General features: G+C 42.4%; 1 protein-coding gene across 1 annotated transcript; it reads right to left on the bottom strand.

Moving 5' to 3' along the window:
• Window positions 1-105: 105 nt before the first annotated feature.
• On the bottom strand, window positions 106-11,852 carry LOC132262396 (uncharacterized). Its single transcript, XM_059761668.1, is given in 3 exon segments — window positions 106-252; window positions 3,129-4,766; window positions 11,802-11,852. Coding segments are annotated over 3 exon segments (1,836 nt in total).
• Window positions 11,853-24,367: the final 12,515 nt, after the last annotated feature.

Here is a 24,367-nt window from a genome sequence, read left to right as displayed (position 1 = left end):
AGCGATGTGGTTCAACGCAAAATCTTACCAATCACCCGAGATTTTATGTGCAAAACATTCAATAGTTACAGCGAATCAATGTCAATTTCCCTGGGGGGTGAAAATTTAAGGATGCGCGGCATTTCCAGAATCATACAGAATGATTTTTGGCGGCAAATTGGGCAGCAGACGTGATACTTCCAGTACTTGCTGCTTCCCGTTCCCAAATACCTCTCGAACTGAAGATGTTTGACGTACATTCTGAGGCAATCTCTGCAGTATTCATGTTTACAGAGTAGTCTTATCGTATCATATATGGGTTCCAGACAAATGGGACACGACGCTTTCCGAGCAGCTACAAAAGAAAACAAATCAGGAATCAACATTAAGGAAAAGCCAGGCTAGAATTTAGTCAATTTCGGAATTTATCCAAGAACAATCATATTTAAAACCAATTAACGAAGATCTTCGTCTTGATTTTAAATGGAGAACATTTTTTGCATGATTTCAAGTCTTCCCAGATTTGGAAAAATATACATAAACCTAAATTTTTAGAAAGATTTTAATGTTGTGAGAAAAAAGGTTTGGTTTAAGAAAAGCTTGAAATTATATCACGAAATAGGGAAAAGGACTTGAAATTAGATAGATTCTGGCTAATTTTGCAACTTACCGAGGCGAGCAGACCTCCTAATTTGAGGAAGAAGTCCGTTTTTAGCGTTCATTGAGCAAATTTTCTACCCTCAAAAAATAAAATCTGTAGAAACATTCTCGATTCCCTTGATTTTTCCAGTAAATGTTTTGCCATGTCGCTTCGTTTTGTTCCACTTTTCATATGAATAATTCTCTATTTTGAGTCTTAAGAAGCCAAACAAATCAGAGGGAGTTCTTCGAGGAATTCTGTATGAATGACAGCTCGAAGGAGCTGAATTGTCGAAACTCTAATTTATTACTCACTAAGTTAATTTGTCCTTTAAGGATTTTTTGTGCTCTATATTTAATTTATTTTGTTCTTGACTTATGCAAAAAACACTCTTATTTATGCTGTATTTGTTCGAGTAATCGATACGTTGAGCCAATATTTGCCACAGCTTGTTTGCACTGCGGCAAATATTTGGCAAACAATTGTATCAATTGCTTGAACAAATAGTGACATCTTGTCTTTCAGTTGACTCTCTTCTCTGCCACTTCCTTCACAAGCGCATTCACACACGCCACACACACACACACACACTGACACACCCATACACATAAGATATTCATTAATGATGTAATTTTTATGTAAAATCATTGTGTAGAATAATATTGAAGAGATGAAATGAGAGAGATTGAGAAAAAAACGTAGGAATTGTAAGAAGGAAATCCATTTGTGTTTCACTCGTGTTTCACTCGGCGCCTCCACTGCCAGCGTTGTCCACGAAGATTTCGGAGAGCGAGATTAAATTGGCCTTCCAGGACTATTAATTTACTCTATTTATTCACTTCATTCATCATTTGACAGACAATTCATCATACAATATAAATATTCTTATGCTCTATCATACATTCCTTACTTTTGCCATTGGCGTGATTTTTCAACCACTAATTTTGACCCGAAAACATCCCAATGGAGGCAATTTTGACTGATTCATGTGCCTTTTGGACCTTTTTGCTCCTTCCAAACTCTTAGGATTAATCTTTCACTGTATTGACTACGAAGCTACAAGTAAGATATATAATTATATGGCGACCCAAACCATTACCATCATGTTCTCGTGAGAAATGATATTATTTGTCTTATTTCCGATAAATTAGAAGATACTCATCTAACAATAATATGCAGTGTCTCCAAGTGGACACTGTCGGCGGACTTTTGCCACTCTCAACACCTCTATTTGGCCACTCTGAGACACTTCTAAATGCTACAGGTACAATTAATAGCTACGCTGCGTGATTTTCCATAGCCTAATAAATTACATTTCCAAAGATCGAGGAATTTATTCCAACCTGGAAAATCATGCTTAATGATTAATCTCTACCTTGCTGTTAACGTGTATATAAATATAATAATAAATTAAGATGAACAACTTGGCGTTTTCTACCCGGTAATTTTTCTCTTTTGTTATTTTAATACATTAATTACAATTAAATAAATATTCCTCCTCTTCTTTTTTTTCGCAATAAATAACATAACATAATATTCTTCCTAATAAATTTTTAATTTCTAGGTACTTTTTAGATATTTCTCTCTATATTTTTCAATTGAAAATACACTAGATAAATTTGCTCAAAATTATACAAAAAAATTAGAGAATAACAAAAACAAATAAAACAAGTACAGCGGGCTTTACCCAACTGTAATTGCTGATAGACGATAAGAATGGAAGCTGATCTATCCAATCTAATTACAATAATAAATAAATAAATAATAGACAAATATAAGCGACAAATAGTGGAGCCAGTCTCATACTTTGATGGAAGTTCTGAAGAAGAATCCAGTGAGTGTAGTTGATTGTTTTGGGAAGAGACGAAGATTAGAGGTGCTGCATTTCTTCTTATACGCTATGGAGGCATTGATCCATATTTTAGCGCCTCATCCCATTTGCTTCTTTTTGCTCTTGAACCTATCGACACTTATCGACATGAAATACTTGAAATTTTCTTTTATACACAATTTTACAGGAAAAATAATTAAAATTGACAGTTCAAGAACTAATTTGTCCATATCAGTACTATTTTACCTTTAAAATTGTGTTGAAAAGGAAATTGCCGGTAATTCGTATCGATGAGTGTCGATAACTTCAATAAGTTCAACGTGAAAGAAAGCAAGTGAGAAAGAAATTTAAGCGGAATGTTTTCGTCAATACTGTCCAAAAGATTGTCTCGATATTTTACTGGCTTTGACTGATATTGTGGATGAGTTGGCATTCTAAAATATGGACCCTTGTTAGTGTCATGGGAGATTACAACAAAATATGCTCTTAAACATAAGACATAGTAAAGTCCGCTCTATGATCTGTGGCGTATGAGGTACAAAATATTAACATGATGCAATTTCTCCTTCATCTGCATGCGCGGGACAGTCGTGGGTGAGGAGTGGAGCAGGCTTGGGCTCACGAGGATGAGGAGGTGTAAAAGCAGTAGCGCTTCTTCGTCGTGGACGGAGCAGGTACTCGCTGGATGGTGCCCACGACGGTCATGTTGGGATTGGTAAAGGCCACCGTGCGCGCCTTCTCGGCCGCCAGGGAGAAAGGCCTGAGGCGGACGCACAGGAAGGCGGACATGAGGCAGGAGACAATGAGGATGCCCAGCAGCACCACGAGCGTGGCGGCGAAGCCGGGTGTCGTCATGCAAATCAGGCCGTCGTCGCGGGCGGGGAACACCATGGTCTCTTGCTGCGTGGCATTGGCCTGACTGTCGATCGGGAAGGTGAGGTCGCCGGAGGACACCACTCTGATGATGCGATTGAGGCCCACCTCCTTCTCCGGGTCTGTGGAACGCGTGATTCTGCCCACGCGACGGTCATCGCGCTTCCGGGCGGCGTGGAGGAAGGCGTCGAGTGGCAGCGGTGGCGGAGGACCGTACTGATGTTCAGGCCCAGCGGACAGGTGGTGGACATCGAGGAGAGGATCTGAGCACTGTTCGGGGCACTGGTAGCGACAAATCTGAATGGTGCACTGGAAGTGAACCTCCATCGAGTCGGGGAACTTGAAGGCTTGGAAGTGAGCATAAGAGAGAACGGAAGCGGACGCTCCGAAGTTCTTGATCTTCGTGAATCTGGACATCAATTTAGGCCTCGTGACGCATCCGCGCTGATCCACCAGCTGAATGGGCGCTCTCTTGCCATCGTGAGCCATGCAATTTCTTACCAACATGTCGAATTTGCTGTCATCATCCTTAATCGCCAGCACCATCGTCATTGTCTGTCCGATCTTCACCAGACCCGAGACCTCTGAGGCCCACGGACCCTTGCCGACCTGAATCTGCATCCAGCACCCAACATTGTCCCCGGCAAAGTCCGCCCTTACCACGTCCAGCATATCCACGGGGAAAGGCCTGAAGGTCACGCTCTTCTCGTACTGATCATGCCACGTGCACCGCAGCTTTCTGGCCTGATCCCACACCTCCTGCACCTGAGGATCGTACTGAATCACGATTATGTTCTCAAAATACGTGCCCGACCCCGATTCCGTGCCGTAGCCGTACAATCCATTCTCGGTGTTTCCCGACGTTCCACACGCGTGGATGCCAATGTCGAAGGTGGCCGAACTCCTGCCCAGGCCCGCCGGTAAGTGGACGCAGTTGATGTTGCTGTAGTGTCCCTTGGAGAAGACGATGCCGAAGAAGGGTTTGTCGAACTGCAGGAACACTTTCATGCCGCCCTTCTCGCACTTCACATCCAACGAGACGATCTTCGGCATGTCCGGCACTGGCGCAGACCAGAGATCATTGCTGACTGGCGGCAGGGCAAACAGCTTGTCCTGCCCCAGATCGTGGGCGTGATTCGGCAATGGTGGCGGCGGTCCGTGGTAGGCCAATTGCGGTGGCGGCGGCGGTCCGAAGGGCTGTCCGAGTCCTAGAGACGCCAGTTTGGGCACACCTGGAAAGGATTTGAGTGGTGAAAAGGAGCCTTATTGCCTACTGAGCGTCTTACTTGGTCCGGGCGGCGGCGGTCCGTGCGAGAAGTGAAGTGTGGGTGCTCCCTCCTGGTCCACCGTCTCCAGAGCCACCTGATCTGGGTCATCTGATCGTTCTGGTGCTTCATCTGGCGAAACCGCCTTCACCACTTCGACATCATCGCCGGCCAAAATCTGTGCAGTGAGCGAAAAACAAGAAGAAAAAAAACAACCGTCAGCGAAAGAAGTTGAGGAGAGTAAAAAAAAGGTGCTGGGCGATGAGAAAGAAGCGAAAAAGAAAATATTTAGCACTTATTTGTAACAGAGTCAACTCAATTTCCGGATCCTTCTGACCAAATTCTCTCATTTCTTCGCGCTCTTCTTTCTCCTTCACCTATGCTGGCCATTTGATGCTGTGTGCGGCGCATAGATTTTTACATATACAGCATTGGCAGAGCCGCGCTTGTATAAAATATACTGTTAATTCCGCGGAGTGAGAGAGAGATGATCGACAGACGGACAAAACAGAGCCGCGAATTGATGATGATGATGATCATGGCTAAGGAGGAAAAAAACTGACCCAAATATCGTTTCAGTGCCACACACATATTCTCATGTGGAGATGTTATAAAACAGCATAATGCGTAAGTTCCACATGCCATCGAGCTGTCTTCTCAGGTGCTTCTCTTCCAAAACACACACACAGATCTGCGCGCGTGTGCGCAAGAGTGAAAGAGATTAAAAGAATCGAAGATCAATTGATTATTAACAATATGTATATTTTCATCTATATAGTCCGCCACAGAGATTTCTTTCGCTGCCTCATTATGAATCCTCATTTGCGAGCCGAAGAGAAAGAGTCTTTTGTTCCAATTTCGTTGTGCAAGAAGTCGTGTGAAAGATCATCGAGTCGATCTCCATTTGATGTTGATAAGAATTTCCAACATTTGTGCGATTGCATCGCGCGATCAATGGAAATTCTTGGCGCAGTGACACGATGGAGAAGTTCTGCGGATGGCACTCCATATCCATTTACGTGATTGACGCATTATGCCATTTTGAGCAGTATTTAAACATGTCCCGGAGCCCTAATTTGCCCGTAAATGGCCAATTCATCTTGGCCTCTGGAACGCGGATTTATTTGCAATGCTGACTGACCACAATTCTGCCCTCCCATTCATCCGCCTCAGCCACAATATTTAGGCGCACCAGAGCGGCATTGATTCCTGGGACGACTTCGCATTATTTTGCTACATGCCATCAACTCATTGCAAGTCATTTTGTGGCAATTTTGGATCCGCCAAAGTGGCTCGCGATTCGTTCAGTGAAATTTTTCAACACTGGGAGAAAGAACAATAATTCTTTTGCCTCTTCTCCCTCTCCAGCCATTCAAGCCAAAATCGCACGAGAGTGCGCCTAAGAAAGTACCAAAACGATCACACACGTCGTCGATGCGAACGATGTGGCCAGGCTGTGATGCTGCGAAGTTTTTGCGCCACACACAGAAATCGCGCAACTTTTCCACCAAAATTTTCACGCCGAAGCGAAGTCTAAATATGTGGTAATTGATTGGAATAGTCAAATTGACTTTGTGGACAATGAATTGAGCATCAGAACCTTGACACATCGTGTGCATTGGTCTGCGTGGTAAATTGTCTTTCATATATCTTCATCGGCAGCTCTTTTTGGCGAATGTAAACACACATACGCGAGCGGTGAAAACGTCGAAGGCGAAAAGGAAGAGCAAGAGAGCCACAAGAACTCTTCACACAGGCATCTTGCAGGCCATCCAGTGGCTACAGGTTAATTCTAAAGAGCAATTTCGTGCGTGCAAGAGTGAGATGAGGCACCAAATCGGCGAGATATGGCACCAATCGCGGAAAGAAGTGTACATGGGCTCATGATGGCGGGAAAAAATGCAAGTTAAAGAGCTGAGCCGCTGAGGTGGAAAAAAATTGGCACATTTTTTCAACCACAGCGAAGAGCCAATGGTGTTCCTCTTTTTATCATTTTACGCCAAATACCGCGATATTGATGCTTGGCTTGGGAATAATTTAATGCCATTTTCGTCTTGCGTCAAAGTGTTATGAGGCGATAAAGAGTGATGGAAGGTTGACAGAGAATTTGCGAATGCGCCCATTGAGCAAGAGATCATCTTTCACTGCACTCTCGATGTGTTTCTGGTCACTCGCGTGATCGTGGCGGCAGATCGTGTCAAAGGAAGTATCAGGAGAATGTGGAATAATAAAATACTCGAATTTCAGAAAGGCGCGCAGAAAGATACGAAAAAACAGTCAATCGGAAATCAATAATGATGTCAATGATATTCTCAAGACATAATTTGGGTGTTTTTACTCTTACTTTCGAGAGAATCGACGAGGAAGTATTTTGTGGAAAAGATCCTGGAAAGAGTCTTCATTCGGTGTGAATTAAGTAACACTGTCGCAATAAATATTGTTACAACGAAGAAGAGAAATGATGGAATTCTCTCACTCATCTTCCTCACCTGCTTCTCATCATGAGACCACAGAAGAAGTACTCAATATAATCAGATTAAGACCACTAAATTGTGCATTATGGCTGCAATTGAGCGGATTAGGCGGAAAATAGGCGCATCGCGCATTAAAGAGGTTCAGTGGGAAAACCTGAATGGCTTCTTCAGCCTCGCTGCTCATCATTATATCATCACGACGGCGAGTGGTAGAGATGGAATGTGATGTGAAATTTTAACCAACTTTTCTGCTGCGCAGCACACCTTGACACTGGAATGTATTTCCGGAGCGTCCGAAATAATTTGGCGGTAAATCATGCAATTTGATGACCATGGAAGAGTCGGATGGAATTCCTCTCTATATCAATGTGAGAAAAGGGAAAGGCTCGCAGGGAAATTCGATTGACTCGCATGAATTTTTCATGCGGCCGCAGAGTGAATTTCCATGAGTAGACGAGGCGAGAGAGAGAACCATTAACTTCTCTTCTGCTCCGTATCGACTGTCAATGTAATTTATTCATTAGGAATTGGAATGCGTGGCTGAGTTGTTTTTCTTTTGCACCAAAACGCATCTATCTAATCCACATTTTACCATGTTATGGAATATTGAAGTGGAAGATGATGAAGAAGAAATGATTATTTTTGTGGCCTCTTACACTTGTTAAATAATGTTGCAAGACCAGTTAGTAGTGTACCAAGTTGGTAATATAAATTCTGCCCCTTTCCCTCTCCGCCGCCGCCTTCCAACACTTCCAGTGCCGCTCTTTCTCTCACCTTCGTATTTATTCAGAATTGGACACTCCGCGAGATGCTTTCGGTGCCAGAAGCACCAGCAACAAGTCATCATTATCGACAGTCGCCTCTTAGCAGTCGCCTTTCAGTGTCGGTGCGATTTGTATTGGAATTTTGGATAAATGATTTAAATTGACCGCTTCCTCCAATCACTCCCGACTTCTTTTTTTTATCTGCGACTTTCATTCCTCGGCGTCTCTCATAATGGCTTGATTTGAGTCTCGCGATCTCCTCTTACTCGGCATTTCATATCAATCCAGCACTGCTCAATGAAATCTCTGTGGCAATTTCAACAATTGGAAGCGATCTCACCCCTCGCTTTTCAATAAAATGTCTGAGAACATGGCGCGAGACAGAGTGGGAGAATGGAAATTGTAGCAAACAATCTCGCAGAGAAGCGTATGCAAAATCAAGGAGCAGATATTGTGACCAAAAGTGGTGTACAGCTTTAATGAAGTGTTAAAATTTTTCTAATTTCATTTAAAAAGCTTCTGTTGCAATAAAACGAGACATTTTCTAAACTATTTTGCTTAGAAAAATCAATTTTATTACTTTTCTAGGTTATGTCACAATTAGGCGAAAATTGTTCTAAGCATTTTTCAAAGGCGAAACTAGAAAATGAAGTCAGAAATCAGGTCTTACAATTTGAAATCTAAGCATTTGATGGAAACTCTTAAAAGCGTCTAAAAAGCGATTGAAAATGCCTTTAAAGGCGCCCAAAAGTATCTGAAATGTTACAGAATCTGCACAGAAACTGCGGAAGTGTCACAAAGTGGTGTACAGATTTAAGCCATATTATCTCTCCCTTGCGCAAAATTAGATTCGCTCCAAAACCGAAAGACTCCAGCAGTCGCGTAGGCGATGAACCCGATTCCAACAGCCCGGAGGGTATGAGTTTTTTCCACCTCCGTCGCCACGCCGCAGAACCCAATTTGCGACTGCGATTTTGATATATAGCGCGACGCAGAGGTTGCGATGTAAGCACCAGGCGCCTCCATGTCTCAGGCAATCCATTAAAAATTTATTTGTTAACACATTCCACCGCCAATTACCACGATGATGGATCACTCATCGAGGCAATAATTGCTCCAGTACTCCGCCTTCGGATCCACGATCAATGCACACGATACCAGAGTGTGGATCTCTTTCTACAAATCCAATCCACTGCGCGCACATCCCAGAATCTCAGCGCGCCAGTTTCTTCGCATGCGAAGCTGGTGCTGTCTCGGGCATTAGTGACCCACATTGTATTCGAATGTTCACATGCCTCTCTTTAATTCCATCTTCCTCATGCATTCCTGCACTGCGGCCGCGGCTTCACTCTCCATCCGGAGTGTGCTTAGGAAGGCATTCTCCGCGCGAGAAGCCAGCATTCAAGTCAATCATGACCCTATTGCATGTGTGTAAGTTGCCAAGCTGTGTTTTGTCGTGGACTCACGCGTGTGTCAAGGCAAAACAAACTCAAGTGACTGAAACTGAGTCAACAACGTCTTCTCTGCTGCTCCTCACCATCAGCAGAAAGCTTGAGACAATTCAGCGGAAATCACCATTTAATTTCAATAAACTCTCTTCACTCGCTAGTGTGAAAAAAGCAAAGCAGGAACTTTTTGCCACTGATTCTGCGTCCAAGGAAATGATTTACATCCAGATAAGACGTTTCTCTCTGGTCGTGCACGAACAATGTAAGCTTTTTTCCACCGCCGCCACTATTGTTGTTTAGAAGCGTGTGCGATAAGTGTGCACCAGAGAAGACTGTTCTGCAAACCGCATATTTGTCACTGAAGAAGAGGCTTTTTGTATGTCGGCATTCTGCATTTACTCAAGTAGGAAAATTCACTCCAAAAGAGGTGGATAAATTCAAAAATCCACGGTCTCAGATCTACAATTTTCGGCGCTCTGTGAAATTATGAAAAATTTAAGTAGGTGAATTTGACACCTTCTGAACTGGCCAAGGGGAAGATAATACAGTCAGAAGTGGTGTACACCTCAGCAGTTTTCTTGGGAAGTATTCAAACTTACAATATTCCTTCCCTGAGTGCTTCTTTTGCTGCTAAATTATCCAGATTCTTTGGATATCTCTCAATTTTTTACGTAAAAGCAACTATAATAATTCTTTTCTGCGCATTGAGCTAAGATCAAACAGAACCTCAAAAATAGTAATTAAACTTGGAAAATATTAACTTTAAACAATTTTCGTACGATTTTCACTCTGAGTCTTTAAAGGCCTCTTCGTGATATTTTAAGGTTATGATCGGAAAAATACCCAAAAAAAAAGACATTTTGGATTTAGGAATTGCCTTCAATTCCACTGGAAGCAAAAAAATGTTCCTAACCAAATAAGCGCCCAAAGTCTGTCACTTATCATCCCCTGATGGAAACTTCGACAGCGCTTCCCGCGTTGGCGTCACGGAAGGCGTGCAATGCATTCAATTGACTCCGACATCAGCAGAAGTCCAACAATGGGAAATTGTAGCACACAAAAGGCGCGTACATGTTAATGGGCGAGAGTGCGATGGAGATGACGGTGCAGCAGACGTCTCTTGAGATGATCATAGACATCTTCGCGTCATAAGACATTGTTCCGCATTGGGCGCACTCACACACGCTCGCGATGCATTTGGAGTGGTATTTAAAATTCTTTACCTACTAACTTACTCTCCGGCACTCTTGGACGTTTTTCACTGCGCGCAGCTGAAGAATTTTCTTCACTCTGCTCCTCAGCATCTTTTTCATTTCTCTTTTGATCTGGGCTTTTTTTCTCCCGTGCGTTTCTTGACTCCACAACTCATTAGCTCTGCCCCCACCCGTTTTCACTCCCATTGGACTTTTGTTACCATCGCGAGCTCCAATTTCTCACACGTTTATTTCTCTTTCTATATACGTCAGATGTAGATTATTGAACTTGCACGATCTTCGAGGTCTGCGCCTTAGATACACTTTGAGGCATTGTGGCCTCTCTCAATGAACTGAGAATTGGGTGAGTGCGCGGCTCTTTAATTCACACAAGCCACGCTACAGGGTGTTGACGTGATCCATTGAAGAGACTTTCATTGATCGCGAGCCGAGCTGTGGGCGATGCGATCCCCGGAGGATCGACAGAGAGGTTAAGGGTGAGCTTTCGCCGGAGCTTTCGACACCCTGTGGCAGGGCTTGGTCAGCGGTCAAGTTTCCGTTACTCGCCGCACTCACACACGCCCGTCGGGAGCGATCGCGAGTGTGCGTGGAATCATGAGAATTGGATGATTAATTTTCACTTCCTTGGAATTTCACTTGATCGCCACCCATCTCACCTCTGTTTTCTCTCCCACGGCGATCATGTGGCATTCCTGCACCCACACCAGCGCACTCTCCTCGCCCGGGCAACGCGCCCGAAAAGCCCGCCCGGGCGCCCAGATCATCGCGAGGTGATCAAGTGCATCGATCATGGGCGAAATAGTGTGAGAAGAGGCGGAAAATTGTCTTTCTGTACCAACCGGATGTTTTGTCTCGGGCACAGATGGTCTCTGTTGGCCAATAGGCCGTGCAAGACAAGATTCTGTGCATCACATGTGAGAGGAGAATCTCGTGTTCGACAATCATGCGGTGCACACACACCGACGAGGCGGCCGAAGTGAGTTTGGTGCGCGCGCTCATGTGGTTTGACGCGATTCACGCTTGACCCATTTACCTAGAGGCAGGTTGAAGTGACCCAATTGCGCCTGACGACGGAATTTCAATCACTCGCGGCCGTTCAGCGTCTCTTGCGCAACAGAGACATAATCCCAAAATGAAGAGAGACACTTGCAATCAATTTAAATGACTCCTCCGTGTGTGATTCCGCCGACGACGGAAGAGTGAAACAGACACCGAAAAGAATTGACTTTCCAGTCGCCGAGAACAAGGTGCAAATGCGATGCGGAGCTACACCCATTCCCGCAAGACATGTGCAATTATTTATGATTACTCACCTGTGATATTCTAATTAGGATAACTGTCCAAAACGCTAAGGGAAGCCGCATCTTTTTCCGCGCGCAATTGTGACTCTCTGGAAGAAAGTAAGCAGAAATGTTATCCGGAGGTGAAATAGAAAGCAAAATGGGGACTAAAGAGGGCGGAAAGAGCGCGAGATTGAAAGCGCCTGGGGAGGAAAAATACTCATTTTAATGCTAATGAATCGCGGAACCGACGAAGAGATGTGACACACAGCCAGAATTAGGTCATAAGATCTCCACTGAGAATATTCTGGCGAAAGTGAAAATGCCATCATCTAAAATTCCACATGAGATCTAAAAGTTCCTGCTCGAAATCAAGGGGGAGAAAATATGGTCAGAAGTGGTTTATAGATATGAGTTTTAGGAAGTGGGAGTGTTTAAATTTTTGTAATATTTAAACTCTGATTTTCTGTAAAAATTAATTTTTACTCAAGTCCTAATTTTGACATATTTTTCTAGGTTATTGCAGTTAGTTTTTAGTAGATTTTCAGGGTAATAAAATTAAAATTTTATTTTCCATCTTCTTTTTGATATTATTATCTAAATATTCATATCAAAAAGTGTAATTTAATGCAGAAAGTTTGAAAATCAGAGTTACAAAACTGTTAGTTTTATTTTTGTTTTGTTACAAACAATACATGAAGTCTGAACTCGTGGGAAGTGTAAGGATATTTCCCCCTTGCTCGAGACTTCACTTGCCGGATTCGCGTGTTCTTTTTACAAAGGTAAATCGTTTTTATCACAGCTCGTCAAGTTGTCTAAACCGTGTGAAACATGGCCCAGCCATAAAGTTAAAAGCAGCACATAAAGCACCGAAATTATGACGGATAAGAGATCATAAAAGGCCAATCTCTTATCCGGAATGGCACCCATAATTGAAGCAATGTAACGCGATGGTCACATATCATCCTCACCATTTCGACTCAATCACAAATTGGCTGTGAATATAGAATTTTGGGGTCAGAGATTTAACGTTCGAAGGTGCCCCAGTGCTCGGCAAATCGCACATGCGAGATGTAAGAGGGAGAGGGAGAGAGAGAGCGAGAGAAAGAGAGGAAGAGACGCGGCCAGAAAGTGGATTGGAAATTTCGATAAGAATTTAATATTATACCAAAAACACGCCGCTCTCTGATCAATCAATGTATCTGCAGAATGTTTAACAACTTCAATGTTTCAAATTACAAACATTGGCAGATGAATCAACTCCACCCAGTTCCAGCCGCGGCTCAGGCGCTGCCCAGAGCGCGCCGTGTTGAAGTAATTCACAAAATGTAAATAGACAAATCGCTAAATTGCTCAACCAAATGAAAATTACTCTCCGATGGGATTTCTTTTTGGTTTTCTCGCGCGGTGCAGAAGTTGCGCTTCCTTCTGTGCCTGTCGCTGACCTGGGTGGAAAAATTCAAATTGATTTCTCAGTGTTTCTGCCAACACTCTCTCATTGGCAGTGTTACATATAAAAATAGATAGAATAAATGTTTCATTAATTCCCAATTGCGGTCACGGTATTATTCCAAGAACCGCAAAGTGTGCTAACTACCAACTGTGTCATCGTCATCTCTCTTGCGCCTGAGACACTCGCGCGTCAAGGTGGCTCTCTGGCCAGAGACACTGTTCAACATTGGATTAAAGGTAATGTGTGACTTTGTCGGAGACAAACACGCAGATGCACAAGCGACTCGCGATTATGAGTCGCGATGGACAAGAGCGGCGCACTTGTCGAGTTTTCTTGGCTTTATCGCAATTTTAGGTAGCAATGCTTAATGGTTAATTAACGATTTCCTCACTACTTAACTGTGTTTACTATCGGCAAAAAATATTTGGCCAATAACTAATCTTTTTGGTCAGTTAAATATTTAAAATTCAGTAAAAATTTCAATACTGTTTGGTCAGTTAAATGTAGACTTCAAACTGAATTTTAACAGATCGATTTTCTGGAGCTTTTACTATCAAACTGTTACTTTTTGGGTACAAAACTATTTATAAAAAACTAACAATTTCTTTACTAAAATCAGTAAAAATCTATCTATTCTATTTGTAAAGTGATTCGACTCACACCTCAACATCTGCACGGCATTTGATATAAAAGCGTGGCGGGCGAATGCTGCGAAGGCCGCGGCGGCTCCCAAAGAGCGAACCTAATCATGCAATTGTGCAAGTAAAAGTAAAATATTGTCAATTGGCACGCAGAGGCTCGCCAATTGCGCTTCCTCGGAGACACTGCGACTAGTGTTATTGGGTCACAAGTGCACGAGATGCGCCCTTTGGAAGGTCGCCGCCATTGTCACATCACCTGCGTGTGCAACTGAGGCGCGCAGAGTCCGGCGATGAGACACTTTGGCGGGAAAATTGCCGGAAATTGTAAATTCAATTGCTCATTCAGCATCGCGAAGCGTGCAATAGTGGGTAACCTAATTGAATTAAAATGCAAATCACTCGCGATAGAGAGATTTTAGTGGCAGATGTCGCCGCAGTGAAGAGACGCTCTTCCGCCGTCAATGGCAGCGAGTCCACTCTTGCGATGAGGCGAATGGCGAGCTCATCGATTATCTGATGATTAATTAGTGCCATTTAATGTGAACATTTTGGCACGCAAAATCACGACAGAGGAAAAGAATGACAACAATAAAAGCCACATTTCTCTTCGCCGCTCAACTGGCAGTCAAAGCCAAAAGAAGAACAGATATAATGATGGCTTAAATGGAAATTTTTCCATGAGAAGAAAAAGAAGACGATGGTCGTTTAAATGTCTACTTAGTCACAACGCTTTCAGGGCCTCTAATCGTAATTGTGATGAACAGACCGTCTTCAATTGTCCTCAGCAGACAATGTGACATAAAAATTGCATTATTTGTCTATTGTTAGTTCATCTTCAACATTGCAAAAGAACTGTCTTTTACAGCACCAAATTCCACGATGATTTGTCAATTGCAGTCTGTCTTATTTTTTTGGCTCTGGCGCAGCATAAAAGAGTGGTGGAAAATGCGGTGAGATTAAGAGCAGAGATGATAAAAGTTTCCAACGGTCTTTGTTGATTTATTTTTATTAAAGACACCAAGATAAAAATATATGTATAAAAGTTTTTCAGTGCAATCTCGCGTCTCTCTCTCTCTTCACGTTGGAATTCCTTCATTTAAAAGCAAATTAATTTGCACGAAATGCGAGCTTGATGGCGCATAAGAAATGGACCGCCGTGAAATTTGACCGAGTAGAATAGTAAATTATATTTTAAATATAAGAAAAGTCTCGCCCGAGAAGCGCAGCGACAAAAAGTAACAGTTAATCGTGGTGTAATTAGCCCAAATTGTGAGAAGGAGAAGAGGAATTACAGTGTAGAGATTTTAAATAGCGCCCCCCGTGGCTCTGAGACATATCGGTGTGTCGCGAATTTTCACGTAAAGCTAGAAGTCTGAAATTTTTCACCAATCTTCCTTCATTAATAAGTAATGACCATACCAAGTTTGAAGACAATCGGCCTAATCCTTAATCCCTTTATGATATCAAAACCGAGCCAAAGCAGAAAAGCATTCGAGATTTTAAATAGCGCCGTCTCAGCAATCTTTGATTATTGGTCCGGCACATTTATTTAGGGTTCTTAAAGTGGTTCAAATCAATCCGAGGTGTCTTCAGGATAATTATCCTGTACATTTTTAATTTTTATCTGGACTTTATACGTGTTCGATATCAAATTTTGATTAAGTGAAAATCAAATTATGGGGTGTGAACAATAAACGACTCCAGATGATCGTACGGAGATTTTTCGACCGCGCAAGAAAGAACATTTAATCAGGGAGATAACCGGAAGGACCTCTTATCCTAGAAAAAGCATTTAGAGTACAATTGACCGCGTAAAAAGGTCGATTTCGTGGAAAAAAATGTCGCGAACTGGACCGCGAATAACTTTTTTGGCCAATTGTTCAGCATTTTTTGGTGAATTCTGTCATGTCTGCTTCTAAGTTCTATTAGGAATTGTTTCCAAAGATCCCTCCAATTCTTTTAATACCGCGAAGAACAAATTTCATGAGTCTGGGACTAAAAGCAAGAGCGTGGAACAACAATCCCCGAAGTATTATACTACCTCCGCCTTGCTTAAATGTTGTTGTAGTGCACTTGGGGCTGAGTTCTTGGCTTTGGGGAGTCAAACAAATCTCTTATCATCAGACCCATGACGGGTGAACGTCGATTCATCAAAATAGAGAAGGTTTTGCCATTTTCCTGATGCCCGAGATTCGTATTTCCTGTAGAACGCGAATTGCTGGAAACGGTTGGTTTTGAAAATCAATAGGTATCATCTTTGTCACTCTTGCTTTTAGTCCCAGACTCATGAAATTTGTTCTTCGCGGTATTAAAAGAATTGGAGGGATCTTGGGAAACAATTCCTAATAGAACTTAGAAGCAGACATGACAGAATTCACCAAAAAATGCTGAACAATTGGCCAAAAAAGTTATTCGCGGTCCAGTCCGCGACATTTTTTTCCACGAAATCGACCTTTTTACGCGGTCAATTGTACTCTAAATGCTTTTTCTAGGATAAGAGGTCCTTCCGGTTATCTCCCTGATTAAATGTTCTTTCTTGCGCGGTCGAAAAATCTCCGTACGATCCTCTGGAGTCGTTTATTGTTCACACCCCATAATTTGATTTTCACTTAATCAAAATTTGATATCGAACACGTATAAAGTCCAGATAAAAATTAAAAATGTACAGGATAATTATCCTGAAGACACCTCGGATTGATTTGAACCACTTTAAGAACCCTAAATAAATGTGCCGGACCAATAATCAAAGATTGCTGAGACGGCGCTATTTAAAATCTCGAATGCTTTTCTGCTTTGGCTCGGTTTTGATATCATAAAGGGATTAAGGATTAGGCCGATTGTCTTCAAACTTGGTATGGTCATTACTTATTAATGAAGGAAGATTGGTGAAAAATTTCAGACTTCTAGCTTTACGTGAAAATTCGCGACACACCGATATGTCTCAGAGCCACGGGGGGCGCTATTTAAAATCTCTGCACTGTAATTCACAACAAATAGGTGCGGATGAAGGCAGGAAAGTCACACGTCTTTAGTGGACAATTTGTCTCCACTCCAGAGCTGATGTTCGGCCTAAGCCAAGGCTTAAGCTGGGTCACTGGGAGAGGATTGCGCCGACGAAAAGCACATGCGAAAAGCTGAGCACACCTCAAGACGCTCGCGAGACGAAATGAGACCAAACCATAAAATTCATCATTAATTCTCCACACAGAGACGACGTTTGGATTGTAACATCAGAACGGTTTTTGCGTGTGCAATTTTATTGTGGGGCGTAGCTCAAGGGGCTCCAATATGTGAATTGTCAATAAATGACTTTTTCTTGTCCATTTCGCCTCAATACGGAAAAGTATCTCTGCATGGCATTTTAAGTGGGATTCTCTATATATTTTATATGATCTGACTGAATGGAAATAACATCGCCAATAACATCCAATTGACTTCCAAGTCTAGTAATTTCTTTGCTACTTCGCCACCGCAAATGGATGGCTCAAGGGAAGTGTCTGGCGGAAAACAAGAGAAGGATCTTCGAGCAATCAGCAAATTGATTCGTAATGAGTTGCTGCAGAATTGAAAAACGCATTGCGGTGTGAGAAAAATGAGCTCGTTGGATAGATTTTCACTGCAATAATTTTCAATCAAAGTTTTGTAATGTTGAGCAAAACACACTGGTTTTATCTCCAGATCTTTAGAATTCATCGTATTGATTAGTCATTTTGAAGTAATGAACAATATGAAGTCATCAAGACGTACTTAAAATCATAGCCGACAGAAGCACTAATTTTATTTAATTTCTCAATAACTGGCTCCTCCCTTTTACACTGATCTCCACTCTTGCAGTAAATCACTCCGAATTTGCTGTTTAGATTTACTGCCAAGCATTTGGAGCACCCCATCGATAAATCATTGCATAATTAGGTGGATCGCTTGGCTGTTGTTCGAAAGGAAAATTACTCTTGTTTGCAACTTGCTTGCGTGCCCTTTGAGGTTGAGATAATTGCATTACTTAATCAGCATTAAGAAGAAGAAGAGACTGCAACAATTGGGTGCGAGGGAAATGCCTTTTTGGCACAATTTTCACAATGATGCCATAAATCTCGTGAGATTTCCACAATTCACAAACATTATTATACATTGTCTCTCAGGGAAATGACACACACACGCGATGTTGGAAGAAATGAATCTTCCTCACCCATTCCATGATGAATTGAAGAAGGAACAAATTAACTGTTACACTTCATAGCGCAAGAAATAATATAAAATGATAATAAAATTGTCAAACGTGTTTTTCTCACTTGGCGGCTGAATGATGGGTGTCTCTCATGCCTTTTTTCGTGCCATAGAATTTCACAGATGTTGCACGATGTTCTCACTGAGATACATTCGTGTGTGATGCAATTTTGATGAAAAAAAGACGCTCGAGGGACATTGTCAATACACTCTGTGACCGATATTTGAGATGCGCGACTTTTTCTGCGCCTGAATTTCGTATTGAGAGTGAGGAGAACAAGCCAGAGCATTGGGCAGAGATGTTGAGATGTGATCAAGATGTGTCAATCACTTGGAGGCACTTTTTTGCCCCGCGACAAACTCTTAAGCATCTTCTAGTGCACAATTTTCCCTCCACATCATCACTTATTCTTTTTCTTGCGCGCGCGCGCGCCTTCCAATATCTTCTCCTCCTCGAGAGCCAACCAATCATCTCATGGGCACAATCGCGATCTATAAGTCAATTCTTTCCTCTCCAGCGAGAGGAGAGAGAAATTCTGGGCCCAAGCAATCGCTGAGACGACACTTTAGACGGACATGGAAGTGGCAGGGAAAATGGGTCAGCGGAAAACAAGAATTTCATAATTGAATTTTACCTTCAAAGTGTGATAATTGTGGGAATGAGACTAAATCCGTAATCCGGGCAGATCAGCACAGGGAATCCTCAAAACAATTAACTTGCTCTTAAACTTGAACTACTTAAACTTCTTTCTCTATGTTTTTTTTTTCACACACTACAATCCAACACCACCGAAATGGTGGACAAACACTACAATCGCCGGCGTGATTCCGGAATCTCCGTGACTCCCTTCGTCCAGGGCGTGACAACACTCAACAGAATATCCTCAGACGCTCGCCAGGGTGGCTCGAGAGGCGCAAATTGAATTTCGGGGGGACACAAGGCCGCGTCTTCACCGATCCGCGGTTCACATGAGAATGGCGCGTACACCTGTCTCCTATCAGCACTCGGAACCGGAGTTTAGCGCGCGCAATTCGTACCGCGGGAGACGCTGCGGAGATCGCGATCGCGGTGGTAGAGGAAGGCAGCGAGAGAGAGAGCGCGACTCGAGATGTGAACAAGTCCAAGAAGTGATTGTGTGTCTCACTATGCGGATATTTCAGCTTCATTCACTTCCCCGGACTGTGCATTTGCTCCAACACACACACCTCACTAATCCGCACAATAGTCACGGGCGTCCGCGTGAGACAGAAGAAATTGGGAGGGAAATTATGTAAAATTAATTAAGTGATCTGAATTCTCGCATTTTTGGCCATACTCTTCTCACGGGCTATTGCGGAATTACCTCACTTTTGGCACACTCGGAGAAAGGCAGCACTTCGCGAAAAAGCGTTCTTCTTTCTAACGCTCGCAACGACGCAGCTTTATTGAGAATACGGACAAGAGGAGATTAGCAAGATCGATTGAAAGGGAATTTCTAATAGGCCAAACGATATTTTCACTATTTTTTAAGCAAGAGTTTTGAATGTATCGTTGTTTTATTTAAATTATGGATTTTCTATTAAACAGAAATTATTATTTATAAAATAAGAAATTCCCCAATAATAAATTTTTCTCGTTTTTTTTTCTTAATTTGAGGTGAAAACTTATAATTGTCTAATTCAGGAAGTGATCAAATTTTAACACCTTTAATATTTGAGTACCTCAGAAATTAATTTTTAAACAGAAATTATTCAATAACCTTCCATAATAAAGGAATAAATGAAATGGTCAATATCACAAGGAAAGTTTTCATACAAATTCATCAAAATCTCGTGTTGGATTTCACTTCATTACAACTCAACCACGAAGAAGAAATGTCTTGAAATTTGCCATAGATTTATGACATTGCATTTTTTGAATGCTAATGCATTTCCACACCCGGAGCAAAGAATGGCCTCAGTTGGCAATTTTGTAGTGCATGTCGAAGATTGGCCACCAATTGCAGGTGAATATCAATGCAATGCAGCCCACAAAAAATGACTGCTTTTGTTGCTCAGGTGACGAAGATTGTCAAGCTGTGAATTCTGTTTGTTGCACAAGAATGCATGCAAATGATCTCCTAAATTGCCACCGCGACGCCCTGACCTCAGTACGTGACGGAAATCCCTCATTGTTGTGACAAAGTGCGAGATGTTGGCAAATAAGTGGCTGATGGTGATGAAAATTCTCCAGAAATCGTCCACCCACATTTGTTGGCACAATTTCACCTCTCGATTTTCACAGGTTGATGCATTAGTTGGTGTTTGCTTAATTAATTAATTTACCCGCTACCTGAGACGCCACACAAAGGAGTTGGCAAATTGCTGATGTTACGAGTGTCGTCTTCGCTGGACATTTCCTTCGCACACGAGATCTATCTGTGTCAGTTGATTTATTTATAATTCATCTGTCCGTTAAACTTTCGCATCAATCTATACACATTGGTGGTCAGTTTTCATCTGGGAGAGTGCGAAAAAGTCATTAAATGCCTCTTAATTCTTCTCTCCTTCAGCGACACTCGCTCAACACTGGCGATGACCAGAAGTGCGCCTATGCACTGGGACAGATATAAAATCTGTGGTCAGATTTGCAAATTTTATACGGCTTTGGGGAGTTCAAATTTCTTTTCTCGCAACCAAACCATCAGAGAGAGATTATAGCGATGAGAATTTATGGCTTTTCTCTTGCATCCGGACACATACGGAAATTCTAATCAGCAAAATCAACACTGAGTAAGTCATCCAAGCAAAACTGAAATCTACCAGCAAAATCGAAGACAGAAGAGCAGGAAAAAATTAAGAAACTCTTATGGAGTAAATTGCGTGATCATGAGATTGACTTTTCAATTGTAACTTCATTTTCTAACTCACAGAGATAGAGAGAGAGAGCAAAAAGACAGGAGAAGTGCGGAACCACCACAAAAGCGAGCCTATTTCCAAAATCTGCCACTCGCCATTTGATTAATTTTCTCATGGCTTGATGGACATCAGAATTCTCTGCGCCTTGTTGTCTTTTTTCTCCATCGCTCAGCACCTCAGCAAGTGTAATCAAGGGGCAGATATTGTGAGCGGAAGAGGTGTACAGCTTAAAGGAAGTGTTGGGAATTGAAAGTGATAAAATATTTCTATAATTGCATTGCATAAGCTTCTGCTTCAGCAAATTGAGGCATTTTCAAATATTATTTTGTCCAGAAAAAGTAATTTTATTGCTTTTCTATATTTTTCCTTGTCTTAGCAGAGATCCGCAATCTTTAGGCGCAATGAAGTGTCAAAGATTCTGCACAGAAATTGCGAAAGTATCACGAAGTGGTGTACAGATTTGAAGCATACTATCTCCACTTTGAGTGTAATTTCCGCGAGAGCACTTTTCGGATGGATCCAAAAATGTGTTTACAATCCACACACGCTCTGATTGACGGTTGGGTGTTGATGTTGAGGAAGAGGTGCTGGGGTTTTTGCAAAATGCCCCAAATAGATATTCCCGCCCAAATTGATCTCTTTTCAATAATTACCTCACAATTAACAGCGATGCCAATTAATCGCTCTGGTCAGATTCGGATGGGGCTTTTTTGTGCGCCTCTCGCGCACTCTTTCCACATCGCCGGCCATTCATTCAGCTCCGGTGACTTCTTTCCGCGGAGGGCTGGAAAAAACGACAGTCCAGTTGGTCACAAAGTTGCAAGATGATGGTGATTCTCAGCTTTGGCTCGTGTTTTGGCTTCCTCTCCACCGTTGAGCTTCTTCTGCGTCTCGTCGTTGCCGATCAAGACACACTCTCGTGGTATTGCCACAGACCTCTTAACCTATATATTCGGACCCAGCAGAAAAATGTCTAGTCGATGGCATCTCGCTGCAAGAGAGCCAGTTCATTCCAACCGCGATGATACTCGAATGCGTCGCTGTGTATGAAATTCCTTCTCGTGGTGTTTGTGGCGAACGCGCGCCTCATGCGGATGATGAATTTCATCGAGGAAATCGTACACGAAGATGCTGCAGCAGCCTCGAATCATGTCTAGATTGTATAAATATTTACAATACTGCGCGGCTCGAGTCGATGGTGGAAAAATTGCTATTGTATGCAGTCGCAATTGCCTCCAAATTAACTCTTCGCCCAGAAAATCCATTCACTCCGGCCATCACCCAGGCCACGATAGCGTGAAAGATGTCCAAATTGGAGTGATTTTTCCGAGCCATAAAGCATCCAACTGAGGAGGACGAGGAATCGAATGCCGCGCATAAAAACTTTCCAAGAGAGATAAATCTGAAATTAAATCTAATCACCGAAAATTTCCTCTCACACCGCGCCGGATGATGATTTCTGGTGAAAGATGCTGCGCTTCCCAGCCATTTCACTTTGCATTATGCAATTAATGAGATTGCCGCGCGGAGAATATTGAGGATGAATTATCAAATATTTATACAAGTGTTAAAAGCTGTTTCCTGCTACATTGTGCGCACATGCAGTGATTTATCGTGGCCACACGGTGACCACTGTGACTCCCAAGATGTTAAGCGATGCTACGTGAAATGGTCAGCGAGACTCAAAGTGGAAAAGATGCTTCGCAGATCAGTTGATAAGGCTGATGAGAGGAGTATCAGGTTTACACTTGACTAATGTCGCTTATCATCGAGGGGAAATTCACTAGCCAATTTTTGAGGAACCTTAATGGTCTCAATCAAATATTCAAATATTGATTAGTACTTTCAAAGAAAAAAAAAAAACAAATATTCAAAATATGAATAAGAGTAATCAAAAATTTATATTTTCCAAGCAAAATTCCACAGAGAGTTCAGAGTTAATGCTCTGAATTCACTAGTGACTCTCCCTTTGCTTATCATTAACCCTGCTTGACAAAAAGCAGCTCACGACTTGCTCATTTAGTAATTCAATTCCTCAGCTTGTGTCCTGATATCATGAGTTCTTTCGGCTCTGTCAGACGAAATCCACTGAGTCACCTCTTTCGAAACGTGTAGCATAAATTGATGCTTCTTTTTGCATATAGACTTCATTAGACTTTTTTCGGTATTGAGAAATTTTCGCATGGACTCTTGTGAAATTCACATGAATGTCTGCAAAGCGGCACTCAAGAATAGACACTTAAGAGTGCGGGATACACTTTGCACATGCCAGTGAGAGATGTTGAGAAAGACCCAGAAATTCTATCGACATCTCCTCTGCCATTGTTTCGGGCCGAATCGACGAGAAGGGATGGGAAAATGACGATGGCCGGAAGACAATCGATCTTGGGGAAAAGTGCGTAATGTGATGAATCAATTGAGGAAAGCAGTGGAGGGAGCATCTTATCGCTATCTTGAGTTTCTGGTCAATTTACGAATTTACATACGCAGCTTCGCGGGTAGGGCGAAAAAAGAAAATTCCGATGACATTTTTTCATGCCACTCTCTAACTTGTCTCTTCTTTTCACATAATTGTCGACTATTTATATATCACAGACGAAATTTCAACTCTATTTCTAGGTTATTGTGTGAATTTCATTGGAATATTTAGAACGAATTTTGAATATCAATCGTCATCAACACGATCATAATAATGAACGCATCAATTTGACTAAATTTTCCCTCATAACAAGATCATCAGCATTTTATCTTCATCTTTCTCTCTCTCTCTCTCTCCCTCTCTCGTACACGCACTTCGGACACTTTTCAGCTCAGTGACCTCTCGCGGACGAGGCGCGCGTCCACGTCCTGTCGTGACCCAGAAAAGCGCACCGCCTGGCCATCCGCTGTCCATTCGCGCGTCTCCTGGGCATTTTTCGGATGCCAGCGAAGAGAGAATGAAGCAAGTCAGAGACATCATCATCAGTGTGTTGGCCTACTCTCTCTTCTCTTGCGACCGTGGACCCGCGCTCAAAGTCACTCAACTCCGAAGCGTTTGCAATCTTTTTATTAATTCAGGTTTCGGAGCCTCGAGTCAATTGCATACCTGATTCACACGCTTAATACACACATTCAGAATGGTATTTTATTAATGAATTACCAATCGCGAAAGCTAACACTCAAATCGCGCGATAGAAGCAATAATAGGATGAAACAGCGTTCGAGACAGAGCGACCGATGGGAATTGAGGTGGAGGCAGATTTTTGGGAATAGAGGACATCCTGGACGGCGGGAGGTTTCGTTTGGGCTGCAATGCAGGAAAATAGGTCACGGCTTTCCAGGTCAAACTTAGAATTCAGATGGTATTTCGACACTTGCAATCAGAACGAAATTGATATTCTGTTGCTGAAATTCGCGGGTGGAAT

Source organism: Phlebotomus argentipes, unplaced genomic scaffold (assembly GCF_947086385.1).
Source record: "Phlebotomus argentipes unplaced genomic scaffold, Phlebotomus argentipes genome assembly contig_15, whole genome shotgun sequence".
NCBI classification, from domain to species: domain Eukaryota; kingdom Metazoa; phylum Arthropoda; class Insecta; order Diptera; family Psychodidae; genus Phlebotomus; species Phlebotomus argentipes.
This window is presented reverse-complemented; position numbering and strand designations above follow the sequence as displayed.